We start from the raw sequence: 22,987 nt of genomic DNA, 5'->3' as shown, positions 1-22,987 counted from the left end.
ATTCTTCTACTCCTCTGCATGATGGTTTTGTCCCAGCCTGGAATGCATCCATTCCCGATTATTACGATGTTCATATGTGTAACAGTACTATGCAACCAGATACCATTGTTTATATTTTGCTATTAATTTATTTCCCTTCTTCGTCCAAACTCTCTTCCATACATCTTTTCAAGCTGTGATCCAAATGTTCCTGACTACTTCTTTATGGACATTCCTTAGAGACCCCAAATTGACATTTCTAAAACTCATCTTCCCTCCCTCTGTCTTCTCTTCCAACCTACGCCCTCTCTCCACTCTTGTGTACTTTCACCAAGAATGTTAACTGGCAAAGTCAAAATGTGGATCTCCTCTTTGACGTTTCCCCTTCTCACTCTCCCTGACATCCTGTCATTACTAAGTTCTGGCCCACGCGCCCCTCAAATCTGACCAGTCTCCTCTGCTCACCCCGCTGGCTCAGTCTAAGCCTTCTGCCCGCATCACCTGCAAGCTGGTGAGGCTTTCTGGGTTAAGTCTGAGTTCTGCCCCGCTCAATTCATTCCCTGTAAGGGGACCTGATGGCTCTTCACAGAATCTGAATCTCATCACATCACTCACCCAGAAACTGCACGGCTTAACCTCTTCAGTTGCTCCATACTCTCCCAGACAGAAGGCCAAGCATCTTTAAGTGGCCAAAGCTCTACATAAACTCCTTGGCCTCATTTCTTTCTTCCATGCCTATACCTATGATCCATCCATCCTCGGCTCTTGAGCTCTTTAAAAGAACCTTATGCTTCTGTCCCTACTGTGAAAGACACTTTGCTCCTGCTTCCCCATCTGCATCTGACCAACTCTTACTCCTCTTTTAACGCTCAGCTTCAACTGTTCATTCCAAAAGCTGTTTCCTCTATCCCAAGGCTAAAAGTGTGGTTTCCTAAGTGCCTCCACAGCATCCACGCTTCCCTACTGCAGCTGCTCACAGGCTACAGGTTCCCCTTCCATCTATACTCCCCCTTACAAGAGCAGCTGGAATGCAGGGTGTCTCCCGCCCATCGGAGTGTCCCTATCACCCATCTCAGTACCTAGCACATATCGTAAGGCTTCACAGTCAGTGGTTGAAGACGTAAATAATTGTGCTTCTACACTCAATGCTGATGTTCTATCTTGGCACCCGAGTTACTGCCACACGCATGACTTTTGGCACAGAAGTCAGGAAAAAGAGAGGGCCCAATGGAAGAGATTTATGCTGTTCCCAGGCACATGACCCTCTCCTCTCCAAAAGCACATACACAGAGAAAGCAATGGAAACCGTATAAAGCAAAGATGAGGTCCCAAGTTTTCTAAAACTTTAAGATTCCAGGGCTGAAATGGCTTTATGGTTACTCACAACTGAGGAAACTAAGGTGCAGGATTTATCAAATTAGAATTATTCAGTGATAGAATGGTTTCCCTCCACTGACTTTGCACCTTTGTATCCAAAGGACCACAAAATAAGATTGAGTGGAGCAAAATATGCTAAAAAGCAGTGAAAATAATAAATGCATCAAATGTATTAATCAGGGTAAACTATCAGTTCAACGTAAAACAGCTAAGCACATCAAAGACATTTTTGTTCTTTTCCCTATAACCTACTACCTTTAAAAAACTGTACTAAGGAGAAAAGGTGTGATTTAACACCTTCATGACTAGCTCAAACTTAGACTAAAGACAGCCAGGATTTTAGATTTTAATTTTCATTTTTTTAAAAAGAAACAACCAAAATTTTTCCATGTAGCAAAAAACAAAGTCATACCCTATTTGATCTCTCCTGTTTCAAAATACACAATGCATTAAAACCACAAGGTATCAAATTTTCTTCAGTGGGCAGATACTTCTTTTATAATGAGAAAAATATTAGTTTTTTTTTAAAAAATGCTATGCTATAGATACTATGTTATAAAGGAAAATGATTTCCAGGGTACTATTACAAGGATAAGACAAGTTACAGAATGATTAAGTGCAGTATTATTTTCACTGGTTTAAAAAATGCACTGGAAAACAAGTAGAGGAAATATTAAAATACTAATGTGGGCTGCATTGAATAAAGAGATGAAGTGACTTCTAAAGTCTTACAGCCGATGGGAGGAAAACATGGAACCTATTTTACAGTTCATGCTCTTCTCTCCCCACTTACATAAAAGGTTGTGAACTTTCAGAGGATCAGAACTATCCCTGTTACTGGTAAGTGCAGCTCACCGGGAAAGAAATCAGGGAAGGGCAAAATCTACTGAATGTAGCTGAAAATGTCAATTAAAATAAGAGGGGAAAAAAAAAAAAAGTAAGAGCCAATGCATAGTTTTTAAAGTGCTATGTTTGTTTGTTTTTAATGATGAAAAATGCTCTTTCAGTTGGCTCTACTAGGTAACTTTCAATTTAATAAAAACTGACTGTGTTCCTAAGGGACTGTGATGGGGCCACACAGGTGCTTATTCACAGGGACCCAAAACTTCAGAGGGGGAAAGAGATTAAGCACTTCAATTATTACAAAAGAGGCAGGCATGAGATGTGCCCATATGTTCTTAAACCAAGTGCTATGGGAACATCCAGGAGGAAGATGAGTGAGTCATTAATTCTTCTTCCTATAGAAAAAGCTCCCTAAAGGGAGGGCTTTTTTCTTTTCTTTCTTTCTTTTGTGTGTGTGTGTGTGTGTGTGTGTGTGTGTGTGTGTGTTTTCCCACATGGTATGGGTAAAGAAAACTGGTTGTCTAGGTGGCCTGTCTGGGAAAACATAAAATCCAGACCCAGAAACCCGGAGACTGTCACACACCTATCTCTTAGAGGCTACATGACCTCAAGAAAATCCCCTGCTCCGGCGGCCACCCAGGGAGCATCTGTGGCCCTGACCACTGCACTCGAAATTTCCAGGGAAGCTTACGGTGAAGGACAGCAGGGAGCGTTTCTCTCCAGAAAAATAATTTGCCATCTGTCACTCAGAATAAGAATATAGGACCTTCCATTTTGAAAATCTACAAATATGCTCTATGAGACACTGGTATCACAAGGAAAAATAACTACACAGAAGAGTACAACTTAGGATTTAACTGTTGCCCAAATTTCATTAACTCAAAGTAAGATGACTTTGCTATCCACATTCCAGCAATTTTTTGAAGTGAATGTCTGACTGTAAAAACAAAACACTGTTTCGTGCTCATTATAATTTAGTACTTGTCTGCTATTTTAAATATAATTTCGGTCTTTATTATTCTAATCAAAAACATCAAGTAGAGATTAAGGAAAATACAGAACTACTTGAAAACATAAAAACAAGAAGCTAGATTTCACTGATAAACTAACTGGGAAAGAAAGACACCAGGTGAAAGGTGAGGAAGAAATTCATTATGAAAATCATGAACATTCACTGCAGTATAATTAATTTACAACCAAGACAGTTTGGTAAACATGATATTGGAAAGCTCAATTGTGTTGAGTTTGAAAAATTAAGGATTAAATTAGAAAATCTAATAAAATCCAGGAAAATGAACAAATTTGTTATTTCAGGGACAGAAAAAATAGCCAGGCTCCACCACAGTTAAAATATAACACACAAAATGAAAATAAGATAGCCTATTTAGGGAAAAGAAAGTTGTGAACAAATTGGTAAAGTTGAAACAATTTTTCCAAAGTAATTTGAAGAGTTCTTGTTGGCTTCCCTCTCCTGTCTCACTTCCTAATACAATACAATTCCCAATTCTCTTTGAAAAAAATGACTGTTATTATAACAATTATTAGGGACCTAGGAATTGCATTTCATTTCCTGCCACTTAAAACCAAGGGAAAAAGGATTTTATGTGCAAGGAGGTGTGCTAATCCCCACAAAGACACGAGAACACACACCCTTCCACTTTAATGAAACACGATCTTCTCTCTAGTTAATAAGGAATGCCACAGAAAAAAGAGGTGCTCACAGAAATGGGATCCTCACACAAACCTCGACGCTCATTACATGTTTATAAAATCCTCACCCTGAAGGGAACAAGAAAAACCTAAACCCATACAAATAGTCTATTTCAATTTAATTTTATTATGAAAACAACAGGAAATGGCAGCAGGGTACTTGATAAGCTCAATTAGCAGGAGGATGAAATGAAGTGATGACATGCCATGATGACCTCAGGGGTTAAAGATGCAGTTTTCCATCTGGCGACACAGAGATTGCCACCACAAACACCGCTGCCACCTGCTGCATGGCGGTTGGATTATGCGAGCAGACCACTGGTTCCTCCTTAAAACACACAGAGCCCTAAGTTGTGTCTTATTTCACTCTGCATATAATTGCTTCCCCATCAACAGAAACCAAAAATAAATTCTACACAGTGGCTCACTCAGAACAGGCACTAGAGGTAAACTAAAGCACTCACTGACCAACCACAGCAATGCGACAACGACCACGACGGTTCCTCTTCTAAGTCCAGAATGACACCGGGCCATCATTTTCTGGAGCACCTAAGAGACACCGCCATCCGGAGCTCTATTTGTGTGCTCTCAATTAATCGACCTCTGCTACCAAAATGGATAATGTGGGCAGAGCTGTTGAACCTCTTCACAAAATGAAAGCTCACTGCCTTTTTAAACTCCATAGGGTTCCCTGACAGAGGAGGCAATAGTAAATACTTTGGGCAAACCTTACCTATATCACGTTGGTGAGTATTCGGTCCCTTAGATGCATGTGTTAGTTACCAAGAATCATGTTATGAAGCTTTGAAGGTTGTCTTTTTTTATACTCTGAAGAATGGATTCTGTAAGCTAGCAGTTAGCCAATGGGATGACAGATGATTAGGTCTGTGTCCCATGAGGTTGGCAGAGATGCCCACATGCACACACATATATACACACACACTCACTCACAACCCCACTGTAAGTAATCTGCAGACACAAGTTTGGATACTCAAGGATGGAACCCTGAGATTTCATGTTGGATAGTCAAAAACACAGCAAGGAATACTCACAACCCTCTGTCCGCATGCCTGTTTTCTAGGGTAGAACCCTGTTTCCCAATAAAATTAACTTTTCACCATCTGCACCTCCTCCCGAAGCAAATTCGCAAAGCTCCCCATGTCGATCTTCTTTAAAATGTTTGGTAGCTAGATGGGGTTTCTTTTTCATTACAACTTCCCTCCCAGGCTACTTCACTTGCTTCCTCCTGGGTCAGGAGGCATTCCAGAAATGGGAGCATGTAAAATTCATAAGTAACTCAAAACTTACTTGGCTTTCTGAATCCACACACAGTAGTCTGAGATGTAGAGATCATTCAGAATATAAGCAGGGTCATTTTCCTGAAAAATTTTGTGAACATCCAGTAGACACTTTAAAATTGCACTTTTACCTAAAGAAAATTAAAAAAAAAAAAAAAAAAAGAAATCATTCTTGAAAAAAAAAAACAAAACACATCTGATTATTTTAAACTGAAAAATTCAGATATTGCAAGGTAATATATTTGTAGCATGTCAGAATCTTAACCATGATTTTAAAATATTTTTAACATTATTTTATTGCATGAAATCTTATCAGTCCTATAAAGCCCAAAGCTCTTTATTTCCTTCATTACGAATTATGAATAAATCTTATGCTCTACTTCTATAGCTAATTGTGGTTACTATAAAAACAGTATAAAACACAACTAAGTACATTAAGCAAAAAAGAGGAAACTTTTCCTTATGAAATGAATATTTAAATGCACCACAGTTTTAATTATAAAATATTCTTCTAACTTAAGCTTTCAAAACACCATGAAAAAATTATATTCTGGTTTTTAAACTTCTTTATTTTTTATGTCAACATTTTTTGTTAAACAAATATCTGGTACTAACTTAAGTGTTTGCACCTTAAAGAACTGAAGAAAAAAAGAACTGAAAACTAAAATATCACAGCACTCACTCAAAAATAAGCTGACAAAATCACTTGGAAAAAAGCCATCAAGTACTAAAGTCTCCTTCAATCTAATTACTTCCTCCTGGTTGTTAAATGAACCCAATTTTAATCCCAACAAAAGCCTCCAAAAGAAACCTTGGACAACTCAACAATTCCCTAGGTGTCCCAAACTTCAGGACATTCCCTGAAATGTACTGACTCTTAAGGCAAATTACTACTAAATCTAGAGTAGTGCCACTTCCTTTGATCAGTAAAACACAGCATTCTCAGTTTAACAGTTTCATTCTTATCTTTCCAGTCCCCAAACATAAAATCACTGTATATCACTTTCCTGAAGATACTGGATGTGCTTTCATCGACATCTCCCACTTGACTTTTAAACAGAATAAAAGAATCACGAGCTAGATAATGACAACGCAAGGTACCAAAACTGTTGCCACTAAAATTTTAACACAATTAACACTAGAAAATACATCTCAAAAGAGCAGGAACTTCTGTTTTATTGATTTTTTTTTTAAATTTTATTTATTTATTTGAGAGAGCAAGCACAGAGGGAGAGGGCAGAGGGAGAAGCAGACTCCCTGATGAGCAGAGAGCCTGACTTGGGATCCCCAGACCCTGAGATCATGACTTGAGCTCAAGGCAGATGCTTAACCAACAGAACCACCCTGACGCCCCATGTTTTAGAACAGAACCTTGCAGCATCAGATTTACAATTTCATTATTTTAAGAATGAATGGGGGCACCTGGGTGGCTCAGTGGGTTAAGCCTCTGCCTTCGGCTCAGGTCATGATCTCAGGATCCTGAGATTGAGTCCCACATCAGGCTCTCTGCTCAGCAGGGAGCCTGCTTCTCCCTCTCTCTCTGCCTGCCTCTCTGCCGATTTGTGATTTCTTTCTCTGTCAAATAAATAAATAAAATCTTTAAAAAAAAATGAATGAATGAATGAATGACATAGTGATCGTCTGCCTTACACTCTCGCAATTCCTTTCATCCCAGGACCTTATACCTTAGCCCTGAGGATTCCTCCTGGAAACATCCCTCACTGCTGCCCTTTCCCCTCCACTCCCGGTACAACTATCCTCCCCTGTACTCTCATCATTTCATGCCTTGATTGTAAGATCTTCCTACTCCCTTACACTGCAGACTCTCTCCTTCTAGTCCCCTGACACCCTTCTGTACAGACTGTTTTCCTCAAGTCCCTGCCGCTGCACATGCTTTTAAGGTCCTCTCCTCAACTGGCTCCCATACCCAAAGCTGCCTTTTCTTCTCCACTCCACTTAATGGCATCTTACCCTGCCTTCACGGACTAGCCTAAGACTTCACCCTTCAGGAAGCCTGGGCTCACCTCCTTGTCTTCGGAGCTCTTTACTGACTGCTGCAAAGAAACATGGAAACAAAATAGGTGATCCTCCTCAGAGACTTCCCTGCTCACTTCACAGCAGCAGAACCTAAGGTTCAAGGTAGTAAGATACTCACAGGACCCAAATTCTGAACTGACCAGCTTGTGGCTACCCATACGTTCTTGGCCCATTCTGTCGCCAACACATTTTATTATTCCAGAGTTAAAAATTAAAAAAAAAAAAAAAATTAAGTTCAAAGCAGGGGCCATGCCTTTTTCAAAAATTTTAACTATGCGGCTTCCTCACATGCAGATGGGAAGAATGCCAATAAAAACCCCATTGCTCAATTGGTTAGAGAAACAAATACTTAGAAGGCCTAAAACTACATTTGGTTAAGTCAAGACCAGAACTGTGACTATCAGTGTGGCCCAGGTTAATTGTATCAAATGACTAGTGTGGACCCCCCCACGGCACGCCTATTTTCATTACGAAGTATGTAATGTTGAAGGCAGAGTTTGATGACAGGAGGCAGGAAATACAATCAAAACTCACAGAAGTGATGAAACCAAGTTAGCCATGTTATCCCAAGAGGAAAAAAAAAAGAGAGAGAGAGAACTAACTAAAGTGTAGAATTTCTTGAACAGTTTTAATTGCCAAGAGAAGAAAATATCAAGGCAAGCTTATGCCAATTTCTTACTTTCTCTCTCTCTCTCTTTTTTGGGGGACAGGGTTCAAGGAGGAGTTTACTTTTATAACCACCAACTTAAAGTTTTAAAAGTTAATCCTAGGTCTCTACAAAACAACAACAGCAACCACCACCAAACAAACAAAAGAAAAAACACACACACACAAAAGTATTTACTTGAAATTTTCACAAGCCTGTGTATAGTGTGACAGCCCAGAATCCTGCACCTCGAGATGCCATGCCTTACCAAAAATGCAGGATTTGGAGCAAGACCTCACAGCAAATAAAGGAGTGAAGAAAAAGGGGAGATATACTGGCTTGAAGGACAGTGGGAAAAGGAGCAAAAAGGAGACTTAAAATGGGGTGGGTTCAGGGAACAACAGGAAAAGATCATTTGGTTGGAGCAGGTGGTTCAAGCAGGGAAATGGGGAAGAGGAAGCAGGTTGAGTTGGGAGAAAGAAAGTGTCAAGGGCTGGGGTGACAGGTGTATAAAAGATGAGGTATGAAGGCCTGAATGCAGTTGTGGACAGCAGGGATAAGAGGCCCAACTCCAGGGATTTTTATTAAGAAGGGTATGGAAGTAAGGTCACTCATGTGTTTAATGAAAATACAAGGCAACCATTTCCTTAATGAAATTACATAGCTTCCCTTAGCAGACATGCCTCATGTAAGATTGACCCCTTGCTAAAGGCCACAGGCAAATTCACATCTTCACTATCACCAAAGAAAAATAATAATATAAGAAATGTCAAAAATAATAATTGTTTTATTTTAAAGAGAAGTTACATTGTATTTGTATGGACTCCTATTTTCTCAAAAAACAAAAAACAAACAAAAAAAAAGAAGACAAATACATATAGGAAAAAACCCATTTAAATACATTTACACCCAAACGATATTAACGTGTATCTCTGCATTCACTGAAAAGGCACCTAAGTGCCTGACATGTACCCACCACTGTTTTACATGTGAAATTACAGTTGGTTACTCTTCTTTGTACTTTCCCCTTTTCAAGATTTCCCCACAACAAACATTTATTTGTTTAACAAAAAGTTAGACACACACAGCTACACAGCCAACCCTTGAAATATCGGCAAAGTATGCTAAAAATTTTTAATTCATATTTAAATTCTCTTTAAATTGTAGTTTTGAACAACTGAGAAGCAATATTTAGATCAGGTAATTTTAGAAAATCACATGCAAGGCAGTTTTGAAAGGGAAAGTTGTGCGCTCTTGGAAAGCTGTGTTTTCACGGTATGTCTCATTCAAACTATTTTCACAGTATGCTATGTGACAAAAAAAGGTAAGAGATAACTAGGCTACTGGCAGTTGACAATCTAGGAAAATAAGTACATTTAAATCATCCTTTTCCCAACAATGTGTATTGTTACCCCAAGGTCATACTTGGGTCTCTTTTGTTCCCACTAAATCACCACAGACGATTATAACCACAGAGCCAGGAGACTTGTGAGGCACGCAGGTTTTTTTAGTCTCTTTTGTACTGACTGCTCTTTCTCTCAGGTTGTCAACCACTTATCTAACAACTATCAGCAAAGAAAAAAAACTGGCCTTGCTCCAAGCTGTCACGTGGCCAGTGGCCAGAAGCCTTCGGGACTCAAAGCACCTGGCTCCCCTGGGGCTTTATCCGGTTGTGCGCTCAGCACATAGCACATAGGTATAAAAAAAGGCCTAAATCAGAGGACATTTTTCCTGCTCAAAGGCACTGGAGCAAAGTGACCGTTTTCGGCCAGTTCACTGCCTGGTCCAAAGCAGGAAAAAAGAAGGTGCCTTGCACAGTAACCACGGTAACTGTTTTCATTACAGCAATGCCCCAACGGGCCTCTCCAAGATGCTAAATCTCCAGAGTTAGGGATTCTCCAGATCGACGCAGTCTTTACTTAAGCCAACTATAACCATGGAAGAAAGGCTTCTGGGACCCAGATCTCTTGTTCACTCATGAAGGCAGTTTAAAATTAGTATCCTGGTATTATAAGTGACAAGCGCCATGAATGTATTACCTCAGGGACAATGATCATACAACAACAACACAGAGAAACATAATGACAACATAAAGAAAAATACACCCGCCGGTAACAAGCAGGTGGGCTAAGCAGCGTCTAACACATTCTCTGGCTACACCTTCCCCAGCTTTCCTTTAAAGAGAAAGCACACTGCGGAACCCGGGTGGCTCAGTCAGTTAAGCATCTGACTTTTGGTCTCAGCTCCCGTCTTGATCTCAGGGTTGTGAGTTCAAGTCCCCACACTGGGTGCCATGCTGGGCATGGAGCCTACTTTAAAAAAAAAGAGAGAGACAGAAGGAAAACTAAGAGCAGTGTTTTCCTGTTCTGGACAGATGTGGCATTTCAGGTTAATAGACCTCAAAACAGAGACAAGACTGAGCTACTGTAAATCAGAATCCACTGGCAATTTGAAATCTTCCCACTAGTAGGTCAGGTTTGGCTATAATGTCTTACTGACAGACCAGCTGATGGTTGGAAGCACTTAAAAAATAGCTCCCCTCACTAAGAAATGATCAGAATGGTGGATTTTATTTTATTTTTTGGCCAGCAAAAAGAAAAATAATATAAATTGCTAACTATATAATAAGAGCTAAATTTCTTTTCAAGTTCTGATACATTACAGCTGCCATGTGGCTGTGGTTTTCTGGATATCTAGTTTTACCCTTTAAAGTTGTGAGCTATGTAAGACAAAGAGCCAAAAGGAGTAAAGGAGAAAGAAGTGGTTATTTAGAATACTTGAAAGAAAGCACTGCTTGATCTTTATTTATAAAATCAACTCAAAATAAAAGCCAACACTGCTATCATTTTAAGATGATAGATATCGGTTAGATTTCTGGGATTTTGATGAGACCACATTATCAGAAGGGATAACTTATGAATTACTTCTAACATTAATTTTCAAAGATTACTGACCATAAAAATGGATAGGGTAATTGTGTCAAATTAATCAAAATTAAGAGAATCAAAGTGTGGTAATTTGCTTCAATACCAGGCCCTGTTAGGAAGTAGCTTAAAGTCAAGTCCCTAACAATTAACACAAACATACATTAAATTCAGCTTTATGAATACTTCTCAAAGTATTTGAGAACAAATATTTCACTGTTTTATTCTCAAATTCCTCATATGGTTATTTAGGCTCTTACATTTCAGAGTTATAATATTAAACACATATGAAGCAGTAAGAGTTGCTATTTTGAGCACAAATTTATGATCCAGTATCCATTTTTGAACATTTTTAGTTATTAGAATTACATATTTTATTATTATAGCCACAAACAAAATTAACACAAAGCAAACATAAACTTTGTAGATGTTCCCTTTGTGTGGAATGCATAACTGCAAGTCCAAACAAACTTTGTAGATGATCCCTTTGTGTGGAATGTATAATCCCAAATCCAAAACTAATTCACCATCAAATCTCAAATCAGGCAGTACTGCTTCTAGAAACGGGCTTCCAACTTTCCCTCCAGCTGATCTGGGTTCTTTCACAATGCCTGGCACACCCGTCTAATATGGGAGTTAGCAGTTACTCACTTGCTCTGCACCAAGTACCTTCCACACATTAAATCATTTAACCCCATCAATTAGGTACTTCCTGGTTTCATAAATGAGAAAAGTGAGGTTCAAGGATATGGAGCTGGCCTAGATTACAGCTATGAAGCAACAGTCAGGACTTGAAAATAAGTCCTTCTGCCTCCTAGTCACTATATAATAAATACTGTGTCAATATTTATCACTGATGTGGCAAACTCCTGGACAGGAAAGAACATGGCAGCTTTTTACCTTTCTCCCTCATCTAGAACAATGTCTAGCAAACTGTAGGACCCTATTCAGTAAGGCTGGTTGTTAATATAGTCTGGAGTACATAAAGCCTAAGTTCAGAAACACTTGGTCAAATTACTCAGTGTCTAGTTATAACACCTATGTGATCTATAGATTTACCATGTGCCAAGACAAATGCAGAATATCCAATTTGTTTGTGCCTCCTTATTATGTCTATTTCCTGACACGAAAGAATGCAATTATGCCAACTTTCTTACATCACTACACCATCAAAAGTTCAAATAATGGATTTAACCCAAGGCTGCCTTTTGCCTTTCCTGCTCTAACAATTCCTACAAGGTTTGCTGGTTCAGAAGGACAGCCTTGACATTAACTCCATTTGCCTTAAAGTCACCTGTCAAAGTAGTGGTTCCTTCAGTCTAGAAATATGTAGCAGGATGTCATCAAAACTGCATAATGGTAGCATAACTAATTTCAATTTCTTTTGAAGAGCTGGGCATCTAATTTCAAGACAGAACATTAAAAAAAAATAAAGTAAACCCACCTATATAGTAAGCACAAAGGTAGAAAGGTTAAGAAACTAAAGAGTCATGGAAAACAGCTCTGGAAACAGTTGTAATCTAAACCTAAATTGTAAAAATAAAAATAAAAAAGAACAGGTTTCTGGGTGGCTCAGTTGGTTAAGCATCCAACTCTTGATGTCAGCTCAGCTCTTGATCTCGGGGCTGTAAATTCAAGCCTCACACTGGGTTCTATGCTGGGTGTGGAGCCTACTTTTAAAACAATAAATAAATAAATAAATTAATTAATTAATTAATTTTAAAAAATCGTGTTTAAAATTTTGTAATTCTACAGGTAAAATTTTACTTCAACTGTTCCACTATGAATACAGCTTGTATCTCAATACCTGGTAGCTCAACTTCAAATAAATTCATCTTGATGTTGTTTTAATTGAAACTATGAGACCGTTTTTCCAATAGGTATTACTTAATATTCACAGTTCTGAATCATTCTTTGGATTTAGTTTAGTTTCAAACTGGACAAACTAAAATTGTACATGAAGTCAGAAAGAAGAAATATATAGGAAGAAAGACAACTGGATCCTCAAATGGCTCATAAAAGGAAAAAAATCAACCCAGTCCAATCAACCTTATGAGTCCCTTCCAGCACTTTGATATACTGATGAGGATGCCAAGGGAGAACAACCAGCCCTTTTAAAACCCTCCCTGTGTTACAGTGAGTGCACGTTCACTGCTAAATGGTGTGCACATCAATAAAACGGAGTTATGCTTCTTTACATTTTAATCAATGCATAGTAAATATAATTTAGTAAAAATGACTGCATATCCATATCTACATGGAAGTTTATTGTGCATTAAAAGGTTACATGAGAATTTTTTTTAAGACTTTTTTTTATTTGGGAGAGAGAGAGAGAGCACACAGAGGTAGAGTGGGAGAGAGAAGCAGACTCCCCGCTGAACAGAGACCCCAATGTGGGGCTCAATCTCAGGACCCTGAGATCATGACCTGAGCTGAAGGCAGACGCTTAACCAACTGAGCCACCCAGGTGCCCCAAGAATTTTGATTATGAAATTAAGATCTTAGAATTCTGGTCCCAAATTCTTTTTTTTTTTTTTTTAAGATTTTTTATTTATCTATTTGACAAAGAGAGAGATCACAAGTAGGCAGAGAGACAGGCAGAGAGACAAGGGGGAAGCAGGCTCCCCACTGAGCAGAGAGCCCGATGCGGGGCTCGATCCCAGGGCCCTGAGACCATGACCCAAGCTGAAGGCAGAGGCTTAACCCACTGAGCCGCCTAGGCGCCCCTGGTCCCAATTTCTAAAAGGATAAAGAAAGATCATTAAAAAGTCACCTATACATAATCTTTGTGCAGTTCTGGTTAATTTCTCTGCAATGTAAAAATGATAACAATTACAAGTGTTCTGTGTAGAACAGTTACACAGCCCATGGTCAGTCATGGGGGTCATGGGTCTGCTTGTCCTGGTGTTTGATACTTAATCTGAATATGTTTCCATGTGTCAAAAGAGGAGAGAATTCTTATGAACTGCTATGGGAAGGAAATGAGCCAATGACCATGTAAACGCTTTACAGATGATAAGGGAAGAAGGACAAGAAGTGAGATGGGATCAAGGGCCCCAGGTGCTTCTCCCTTGCTACCTGAGAAACACGTGCCCCCATATTTCTTCCTTCTCCACACTACTGCAAGCACTCCTGTTCAGACCATATTACCTGCCCCTAAACTACTTGGCTTCAGGTAAGAATCATAGTCTCCTCTCTTGTCTGTGCCACTGATCTCACCCCCCTTCAGTGACTCTATCCTCTGTGTTACTGCTGGATGAATCTGACTTTGTGAGCCCGTCACAGACCAACACCACACTCTGCAGTGGTCCCTCAGTGCATAAGGCCCAGTCTCTTCAGCAAGGCACTGCAGACTCTCCACAATCCTGCCCCAACACACCATTCACACCTCTTCCCCACAGTCCCCCTGCACAACCCAAGCCTTCCAGACAAACTAGAGTACTGGCCATTTCTTGGACCTAACTCTTACTTTCCTCTACCTGCTTTTCCTTACCTTGTACTTTCTCATGGAATACCTTCCTTCATTTCTTTTCTAAACCCTACACATTCTTTAAGTAGTAACTACCATGAAGCCTCCCTCATTAGGCCAGTGCTGTTTGCTTCTTCCGTATCAAGCCCTCCCTTCTACTCAAAAGCACCCTGCTGGTGTCACAGGCAGGTATGGTACTGGAATCCTGTGCTTCATCCCATCTACCCTGACCAGGTTCTGGCTGACAAGAGCAACACAGGTAAGTGGAAAGAAAAGTAAGGGTTCCACCTTGTTTTTGTTTTATAAGTTCCTGGGCATAGTTACTTAGGTAATGCAAGATATGTCCTGCCTCCTTCTGCTACTCCTGGAACACACAAGGTTGAGACTCAGCCTCAAGCTGGGACTGAAAGAGCAGAGGTCTGGTGCAAGCCCTCAATGCAGCTGGAAACTGGCAGGGGCCAGAGGGTGCGAGAGAAACAGGCTGGCACTGGGAATGCTTGACAGTCGAAATGGAAAAACTTAGGGTCCACACAGGTGGACTTGTGCACTCAGCCATGCCATGGCTCTCAGGGTTTTAATTATAAACTCTACTTCATTGTTAATGCTTCTATTTTTGAAAATTTTTTTCTTAAAGATCATTGCTTTCTCATTCTTTGTAAGTTCCCCAAAATGGCAATGCTACAGATCCACATGGCATCAACAGGATACAAATGGGGGCATGTATGTCTCCAGCTCACACAGGCCTCATTACTCCCCACTGTCTTAAACCTGCTATTGTTGCTCCCTCACCCATTTGGAAAAGTAGCCATCTCAGTTCACTTCCCCTAATGCTGAGAGACCCACTCTTATGGCTACCAGCTAGATCAGCTACATTTCACCCTATGGGGAGGAGAGGAAAAAGCTGAAATGATCCCCTTCAACACTGGCCAGTATTTAGGACAGAAGGCAGCAAAAGACCTCTGCTCACTCTTGAAAATCTCTCTTCCAACCTTCTAGATACATATATCTAGAGCAAGGGTAGACACATTTTTTTCTGTAAAGACCCAGAGAGTAAGTATTTCGGCTCAGCAGGCTACATAATATGATTCAACTGCTCAACTCAGTCATCATATCCCAAAAGTAGCCATAAACAATATGTAAGTGAACTAGCATGAATGTATTCCAATAAACCTTTATTTGTGGGCATTAAAATCTGAATTTCATATAATTTACATTGTGTCATCAAACACTATTTTGATTTTTTTGTTCGACATTTAAAGACATAAAAAGCATTTGTGGCTCAGAGGTCATACAAGATGCATTTGGTTTTGGCCTGTGAGTCCAGTTATTTTCCTAAGGGACTTCATCCTTTGTATTTTATACTCATATTTTGTATCTTTCCTTTGTCTTACCATTACTGTTATATAATAAACTCCTTAAAAGCTAAGGCCAACTCATATATATTCCTATAACTCTTCGCTGATTCTTTTATGATACCCACACAGAAAAGGAATTTGATTTATGTATGTTGCATAAATGTCTCCAGCTTGTGATTTTTCAGAATTAATTCCTATTTAAAGGAACTCTAAATTGCAAGAATATAATTCTTCCATGTTTTCCAGATAATGTATGAAGTACTATTCAATGAACTTCATCCAGGCCTTTCACTACTACTCTGCAACGGGACCTAGATTCATTACGGTCAAATAAAACTTTTCCTCTTTTTTCCTCTTTTTTCTCCCAAATTTATCTTAAATATATACAATTTTCTGCCTTTATCCCCTTAAGGAAAAAGTAAACTTAAAGTTACTTCCTTAAAAATTCAGATCAGTAAAAGCAATCTCAAAACTGACTTTAGATTTATTAAATGAGGCACTAACTATAGAAAAAAAAAAAATTTAACCATAATATCAAACCACATAGTTAATCTGGTTTTCCAGACTGCTCTGTTCCAAAACTGCAGAAATTAACAAAACTTATCTTAAATAGTATTGGAAATGTAATGAACATTTCAAATGACTATCTATGAGTAAATATTTGAGATCAGCTGAATTTGAGCTATACCCACCAATAAGCATTACTACGTAACTCAAATTTCCAAAGAACACTAACACAAATATTTCAAGTAATTTTTTTGTAACAGAATAACCATAAGCTCTTAATCATCTCTGGCAATTAAAAGACAATTTATTATTTGTAAACCATACAGGAAATGCTGCCCCCTACAGAGTATCTTAAAAGAACAAAGAATGTTTTATACAAATGTAACCCAGAAATTACCGTGAGAGCAACTTTTTAAAATTCTAGTGGTTCACAGGATTATTAGAGGAAAAAGGAATTCTATGGAGATGACTGAAATTTTATTTTCCTCACCTTAATGTTTATGCTCATATACAATATCCTTCTATACAGGAGTGTATAGAAGGTCCAATGACAAATAATACAGATAAATAGAAAGAGGCTGCCAATTTAAGAAACTGTAAAACAGATTTTGGCTCTGAGGAAGAGAAGAGAGTACAAGGAATCTGCTTTGCCACATGGCAGGACAATCCAGGGAGAGAGAGGCCAAGGACTGGCTCAGTCATGACCACACAGCAGAGCCCTGTCCTCCTCTTACTCACTTCAGCTGCAGAGTATGTACTCTGGGGCTCGGAAGCCCCCTTTCCTAGAGAAGCTGGGATATAAGTGGTTAGCAGAAACAGGCACAAATGGCACTTCAATATTTTATTTGAATTCTGTGCTATTTAAATTTCCTGAAAGCACTAGGATTGCTCCCTTCTTAGAAACATTTTAATTGCAATGGCAAATTGACTAGGAAATAAAAAGCTCAAGAACAATTCAGGAGAGGAAGAGAACAGAGAGTAAGAATTTCCTCCTGGATAGGGAGCGGAGAATTAAAGGATAATAACAAAGAAGTAGAGAAATTCTGGGAAACCAGTTAAGTCACATCGGAAAGGGAACTAGATATAGAGGCTGTGGGCAGGTCTCAGGATCAGAGTCTATCTACTCGAAATTGTCATTGATGAAACCACACTGTTCCATGAAATTCTTCAGGCTGTTCACTGATAGTATTTAGAATACATCCCCCCACCCTTCTGTGCCTGAATACCACTCATCCTTCAAGTCCCAATTCAAATCTCATGCCTTCAATGAAGCTTTCTCAAATTCCTGGTGAAACAGCACCTCTCCTTTTCTGAACTACTGTGTCCACATTTCGCATACGGTACTTACTACTGTCTACTAGGTATTTTGTTTTTGACGGTCATCTTAGCTCCCCTATGAGCACAGTACACAAGTCTAATCGCTCTTTGCATAGCTCTCTGTATTTATGGGGTACTCTGCACATAATAAATCACGTTTTAGTGGGTACTGACAAAACACCACCCAATGGATAAATACATGAACTCATCAACCAATTAACAAGTACTTTAGAATGACAGGAAACTGGAGAAGGAACTGGGAATCAAAAGTCAAAATAGCCGAGCCTCCCCTCTGTATGAGGTTACATGTTTGAAATGACAACTTGAAGGCTAGTCCGTTACCTTAACTATTTTATAGTTTCATCCCATGTATTTCTCCTCTGAACTTCTAACAAATGCAATTTAAAATATATATATATACATATATATGTGTGTATATATGTGTGTGTGTGTATTTATATATATATATATATATATATATATATATCTGTTATATAATTGCACGCCCCCGCATCAGACTTTAAGCTGAGTCGCACCTCCCCTGTTCACGAGTATACCTCCAGACCCAGCTTGGCACCTTGACACAGAAAGCGCTCAACGTTGGTGAATAACTTGAAAAATAATTTTACATAATGTACTTAAGGAGTAAAAATTAGAAGGTCTAACAGTTCTTTAAAATGTCCTTAATAGGGAACTCATAAAAATTAAATACAGATGGAGCACCTGGGTTGCTCAGTTGGTTGAGCATCTGACTCTTGATTTCAGCTCAGGTCAGGATCTCAGGATCGTGAGATTGAACCTCATATTGGACTCTGTGCTGGGGGTGGAGCCTGCTTGAGATTCTCTCCCTCCGGCCCCCTCAGCCCCTCTCCAACTTCCCCCAACCCTCTCTAGTGCAGGAGATCACACACTCTCTCTCTTAAAAACAAACAAACAAAAACAAAAAACTAAATACAGATAAATATCAACACTGGAAAATCTTAGTGATTTCATGTTTTAGTTTTCAAATTGGGGGTAATTTCTACAAGTCAATACAAATAACGTGCTAGGGGCACCTGGGTGGCTCAATGGGTCAAAGCCTCTGCCTTCGGCTCAGGTCATGATTCGAGGTCCTGGGATCACGCCCCGCACCAGGCTCTCTGCTCAGCGGGGAGCCTGCTTCTCCCTCTCTCTCTGCCTACTTGTGATCTCTCTCTCTCTGTCAAATAAATAAATAAAATCTTAAAAAAAATAATAACTTGCTAAACTGACTTTAGGCCAAAGAGAATTCAAATGCTAAAAACCAATTCATCTCCAAGGTTGCATGAGAACTCAGAATTCACACAACACACCTGCCATATCCCTATTTCCTGGACAATTATTTTTCTTAAAGAAAAAGAGCACCCCAAGCCTTGTGCTATGGCTCTTCTTGTCTTCCACATTGACTGTGCTCTATCTATCTATACCAAGTAGACAGATATATCAAGTAAGGCAGTCATTTCTGAAAAACTGATTATTAAGCCCAATAAAGTCTAATATGTAAGTGATTTAATGATATGATACAAACCCAGCTTTTAGTTGGTAACAGGAATTAATCATGTGAAGGCTATTCCTTAGGTTACAGCCTGTCATGCAGCTTCTAGTCATCAGACCCCAAAAGTTTATAGAAAGGTAGATTTCTGTTAGCCTTAAAAACAAAACAGAACCCAGAGCGCCTGGCTGGCTCAGTCAGTAGGACATGGGACTCTTGATCTCAGGGGTCTGAGATTGAACCCGTGTTGGGCAGACAGACTACTTAAAAATAAGATCTTTGAAAAACAAAACAAAACAAAAAACACAGAACCAAAAAAACTTATTTTAAACATATGTTTTCATTAGGCAAAAAAAAATTATACAACTGTCTGAACAAGAATTACAATGTTTTCCACAAAATGGTGAATAAACTTAAACTTAAAACACTGAATTATGGTGGTTAAGAGCCCACACTTAAAAAAAACAAAAAACTTTTTATGAAGCAGAATCATGTGCAAAAAGAGACCACAAGATGGTGAAGTGCCATCTACATGTCACCCAACTTCAAGGAGGTACCAACGTGTGGTCAACCTTGTTTCACCTGCACCTTGCCCATTTACCCCCAAACTTCCGTGGATTACTCCAAAATAAACTCCAGGCTTCATATAATTTCATTTATAACCATTTCAACACTTCAAAAGCTACCAACTTTGAGTCAAACAGATCCGGCATCAAATCCAGGCTCTACCAACTAATGACTTTGTGACCCTGGGCAAGTGACTGAACTTCTCAAGCCTGTCTTCTACCTACAAAACTGGGAAAGTAATCCTGACTTCACAGGATTAGAGTATGCACAGGACAAAATGAGATAAGGTATCTGAAGAATGGAGCCCAGCACTGGCCCACAGGAAATCGTGAATGTGGGAGCTGTGGTAATTATGACTGTACTAGCAAAGTAAGACAGGACTCTTGGGGCCTTGTTTCCAATGAGCTCCACAAAGGACTAAGCAAATAACAAGTATATGCATATTTTAAGAAAAGACGCTAACCTCTCTATGTTAAACTTACAGAGACCAACAAAAATCTGATGATTTATGACCCCCTCAGCCCAACACTGACCTCTAGGAGTTTAAGCAAAAGAGGTCCAGAAGAGCTCTTTGGATAAAACTGTAGCGCTAGGGGTTTCAACCACCCTGGGCAGGCAGGAAGGGGTGGTGGCACAGGGAGAGCTACTTTCCTGTTACCCTAAACCAAGAGAAAGGGAGTTTTAAGTGGTGCCCATAGAAAGTATAAGCAACCACCCCTAGAAACTGTAGGGTACAGAGACTAGTGTCTGACCCACACCTGATAAAAGCTCCCCATCAAGAAGCAGGAAGGCTCACTCTGGAAGCAAGCAGTATTTCCTGCAAAAGCCAAGAAGGGTCCCCCTCTCCCCAGAGCTGGCTTCTCAACCTGAGTCAGGCCCGAGATGGGGAAAGGAAGATTTACTTTTTTAATCAAGTTCAAAGGGGACATTTTAAGTACTTAAAAGAGACTCTTGTAAATTTAAAGTGATATAAAAATTTACAGAATATCTATTATATAAGACATGTAGGTGTGTATGTGGTATGATATTTATAGGATATATATTCCATCCAGAAACAATAAAAGAACAGACAGAATGAGTTCAAAGAAAGAACTGAGAGAAAAAACAAAGTTGTTTCCCATGATGTTCAGCACCTTCAATATAATAGTTGCATTATATGTTCAAAAGCTGAGCAACAGCAGAGTGAGGAATGCCGTCATAAAGATAAATGTAATGCAGATATTAGTAGGAATAATAAACTGTATGAAGTGTATAATCAAATATTAAACTATGTCACTTCTAAACAGAATAAAATTTCAAGACATATTAGAAAAGCTGCTATTTTTATCTCTTTTTTCATTTATTTTCAGTGAGTACCGCAGCCAAGCAATGCTTCCATCAAGGACTCTACATACTTCTTCCTGAAAGAATGGAACTAGGGGGAGGAAGTGAGAGGTGCTCAAAACATGAGACAGAGAAAAGGGAGGATGATCATGCGGCCCAAGATCACTGTTCCAGGGGCAGAAACTCCATGCACAAGGTACTGTGTTAAGCACTAGAACAGTACTTAAAGTGGTAAAGCAGGTTTGTGCCCTTAAAGGAATTTGGATTAGACATGTAGCAACAGCAAGATATCAATGTACAGTCTTTAGGAAGTGGGGAAGAGGCGGGAGAAGGAACACAACATTGAGAATAGCCCAGGGCCCACAAAAGAATTCTTGCGAAGGCTACTGTGAAGTCAGGAAAAGCAAATTCATGGTTCTTTTAAAAACTCAAAACTTAAAACACAAAATGAAATAAAAACTTAGACCTTAGTCAACCCATTATCATGAAATAGTCTACAGATTCTGAAGACTTGCTATATTGGTTTTGAGAGCTCATTCCAGTTAAGATCAATATATCTTAAGGGGGAGAGTTATTCCTTACTTTCAAACAATGGAAGCACTAAACTGACCTAATAAAAAGTGTGATCGCCGTGACTGCATTTGGAATTATAAGCAGGCACGATTTCATTCTTGGAAAATATTAAATGCCACAGAAGAGTTCCCCCTGCTTCGATTATGGAGTATCCAAACAAACGAGATTCTTCAATGGCAATAATGACATCCTTGTGCCATCCACCTGTACAAACACAGGTTCCAACCCTCATCTAGAATTGTCTTCCCCATAGCTGATGGTGTGAATTCTAGACAACCCAGCTCTGTTTCAGCACTAACCATGACCCAAATTAGCCACAGAACACGCTGTGTACCATTAACAGAGGTTTAAGATGCATTTTCAACAGACAGACCTCCAGTGTGTTACCTAAGGTTTCCTGGAGCTCTCAAGACACAGAGGATAAGATTGTTTCTTGTCAGACTGACAATGATGAAAATGTCTCAATTTCAATTCTCACCTACAAAAACTCACCTACAAAAACTGTTTGAATAATTGATTACCATGTAAGTCAATGCAATCAAATTTATTTCTGGTTATTCAATCACTCAACTGATAACTTTTCAAATAAAAGTCCAGAGAACTAGATTATTTCCTAGAATAAAAAGTAGCAACCATGTGAGTGTGCACAAGCTTGTGTACACACTCATGAACACACACGTAAACACACACACAGACATGGGGGTTTTGCCAGTTTTCCATCTGAAAACCATGATGTAACAGGATAATCGCAAACTCATTCTCATTGTTTAAACCTATGAATAATGCACAGATCATCTAACATGACTTAAATAAGAAATTAATTATGGTGACAAATAACTCTAATTCAACAACTAGTCATTTACAGTAGGTTGATGTTTCAAGGTAATTTTTGCAATTCAAGAAATATCTTAGAAGGCAAGAGGAAATAACATGAGAAAACACAAAGCAGTTTCTTTCCATTAATAAGTTAAGAAAGATCGATTTTTCAAAGGTAGTAGCTCTGCAATCTTTCGAACTATCCTTCAAAATAAAACAGAGCTAACCTAATCCAAGTAGATTAATAAAAAGGTAACTTTCATTTAACTACAATTCATTTTTAGAATTATTATCTACCTTAAAAGAATCTATTTCAAACATGACTTTTCCCCCCAGGATAAGAAGGCGATAGGTTACACAAAAGTCAAAGAAAAACAGAGGTATACCTCTAAGAGGGACAAAACATTAGAGATGGGATTCTTCCTTTTAAGCCAATGATGTCACCTGGGTGGTAAAGGGAAAAGCTTCCTTACTTTCCTCTTCTTACTCTAAAGTCTAAAAACTAAGCCTCAGAAGCACCTTTATCTAAGGACAAAGGAATGACCAAACCTCCCCAAGGAATATAAGAAACGACCATAAAGGATGGAAAGCAACTTCTAAATAAATGTGCCTGAAATAATCCATACAAATGGATGCTGCTACCTTCAAAGTCATTACTTTGGAAATTATATACTTAAAGCAGTGATGCTGTTATAGTCACTCTGGAATATGTTTCAGACTCAAAATTCTCCATTTT

General features: G+C 39.0%; 1 protein-coding gene across 1 annotated transcript in view; it reads right to left on the bottom strand.

The window, feature by feature from the left end:
• The window catches only part of SHQ1 (SHQ1, H/ACA ribonucleoprotein assembly factor), a 102,603-nt gene that overhangs the window by 39,499 nt on the left and 40,117 nt on the right, over positions 1–22,987 (bottom strand). Inside the window, exon 10 of the mRNA XM_047746808.1 lies at positions 5,218–5,338. Within this exon, the coding sequence (XP_047602764.1) occupies positions 5,218–5,338 (121 nt within the window). The remainder of the gene's footprint in view (positions 1–5,217; positions 5,339–22,987) is intronic.

Source organism: Lutra lutra, chromosome 1, assembly GCF_902655055.1.
Source record: "Lutra lutra chromosome 1, mLutLut1.2, whole genome shotgun sequence".
NCBI lineage: Eukaryota > Metazoa > Chordata > Mammalia > Carnivora > Mustelidae > Lutra > Lutra lutra.
The sequence above is the reverse complement of the archived record's forward strand: the minus strand, read 5'-3'. Positions and strand labels throughout refer to the sequence as shown.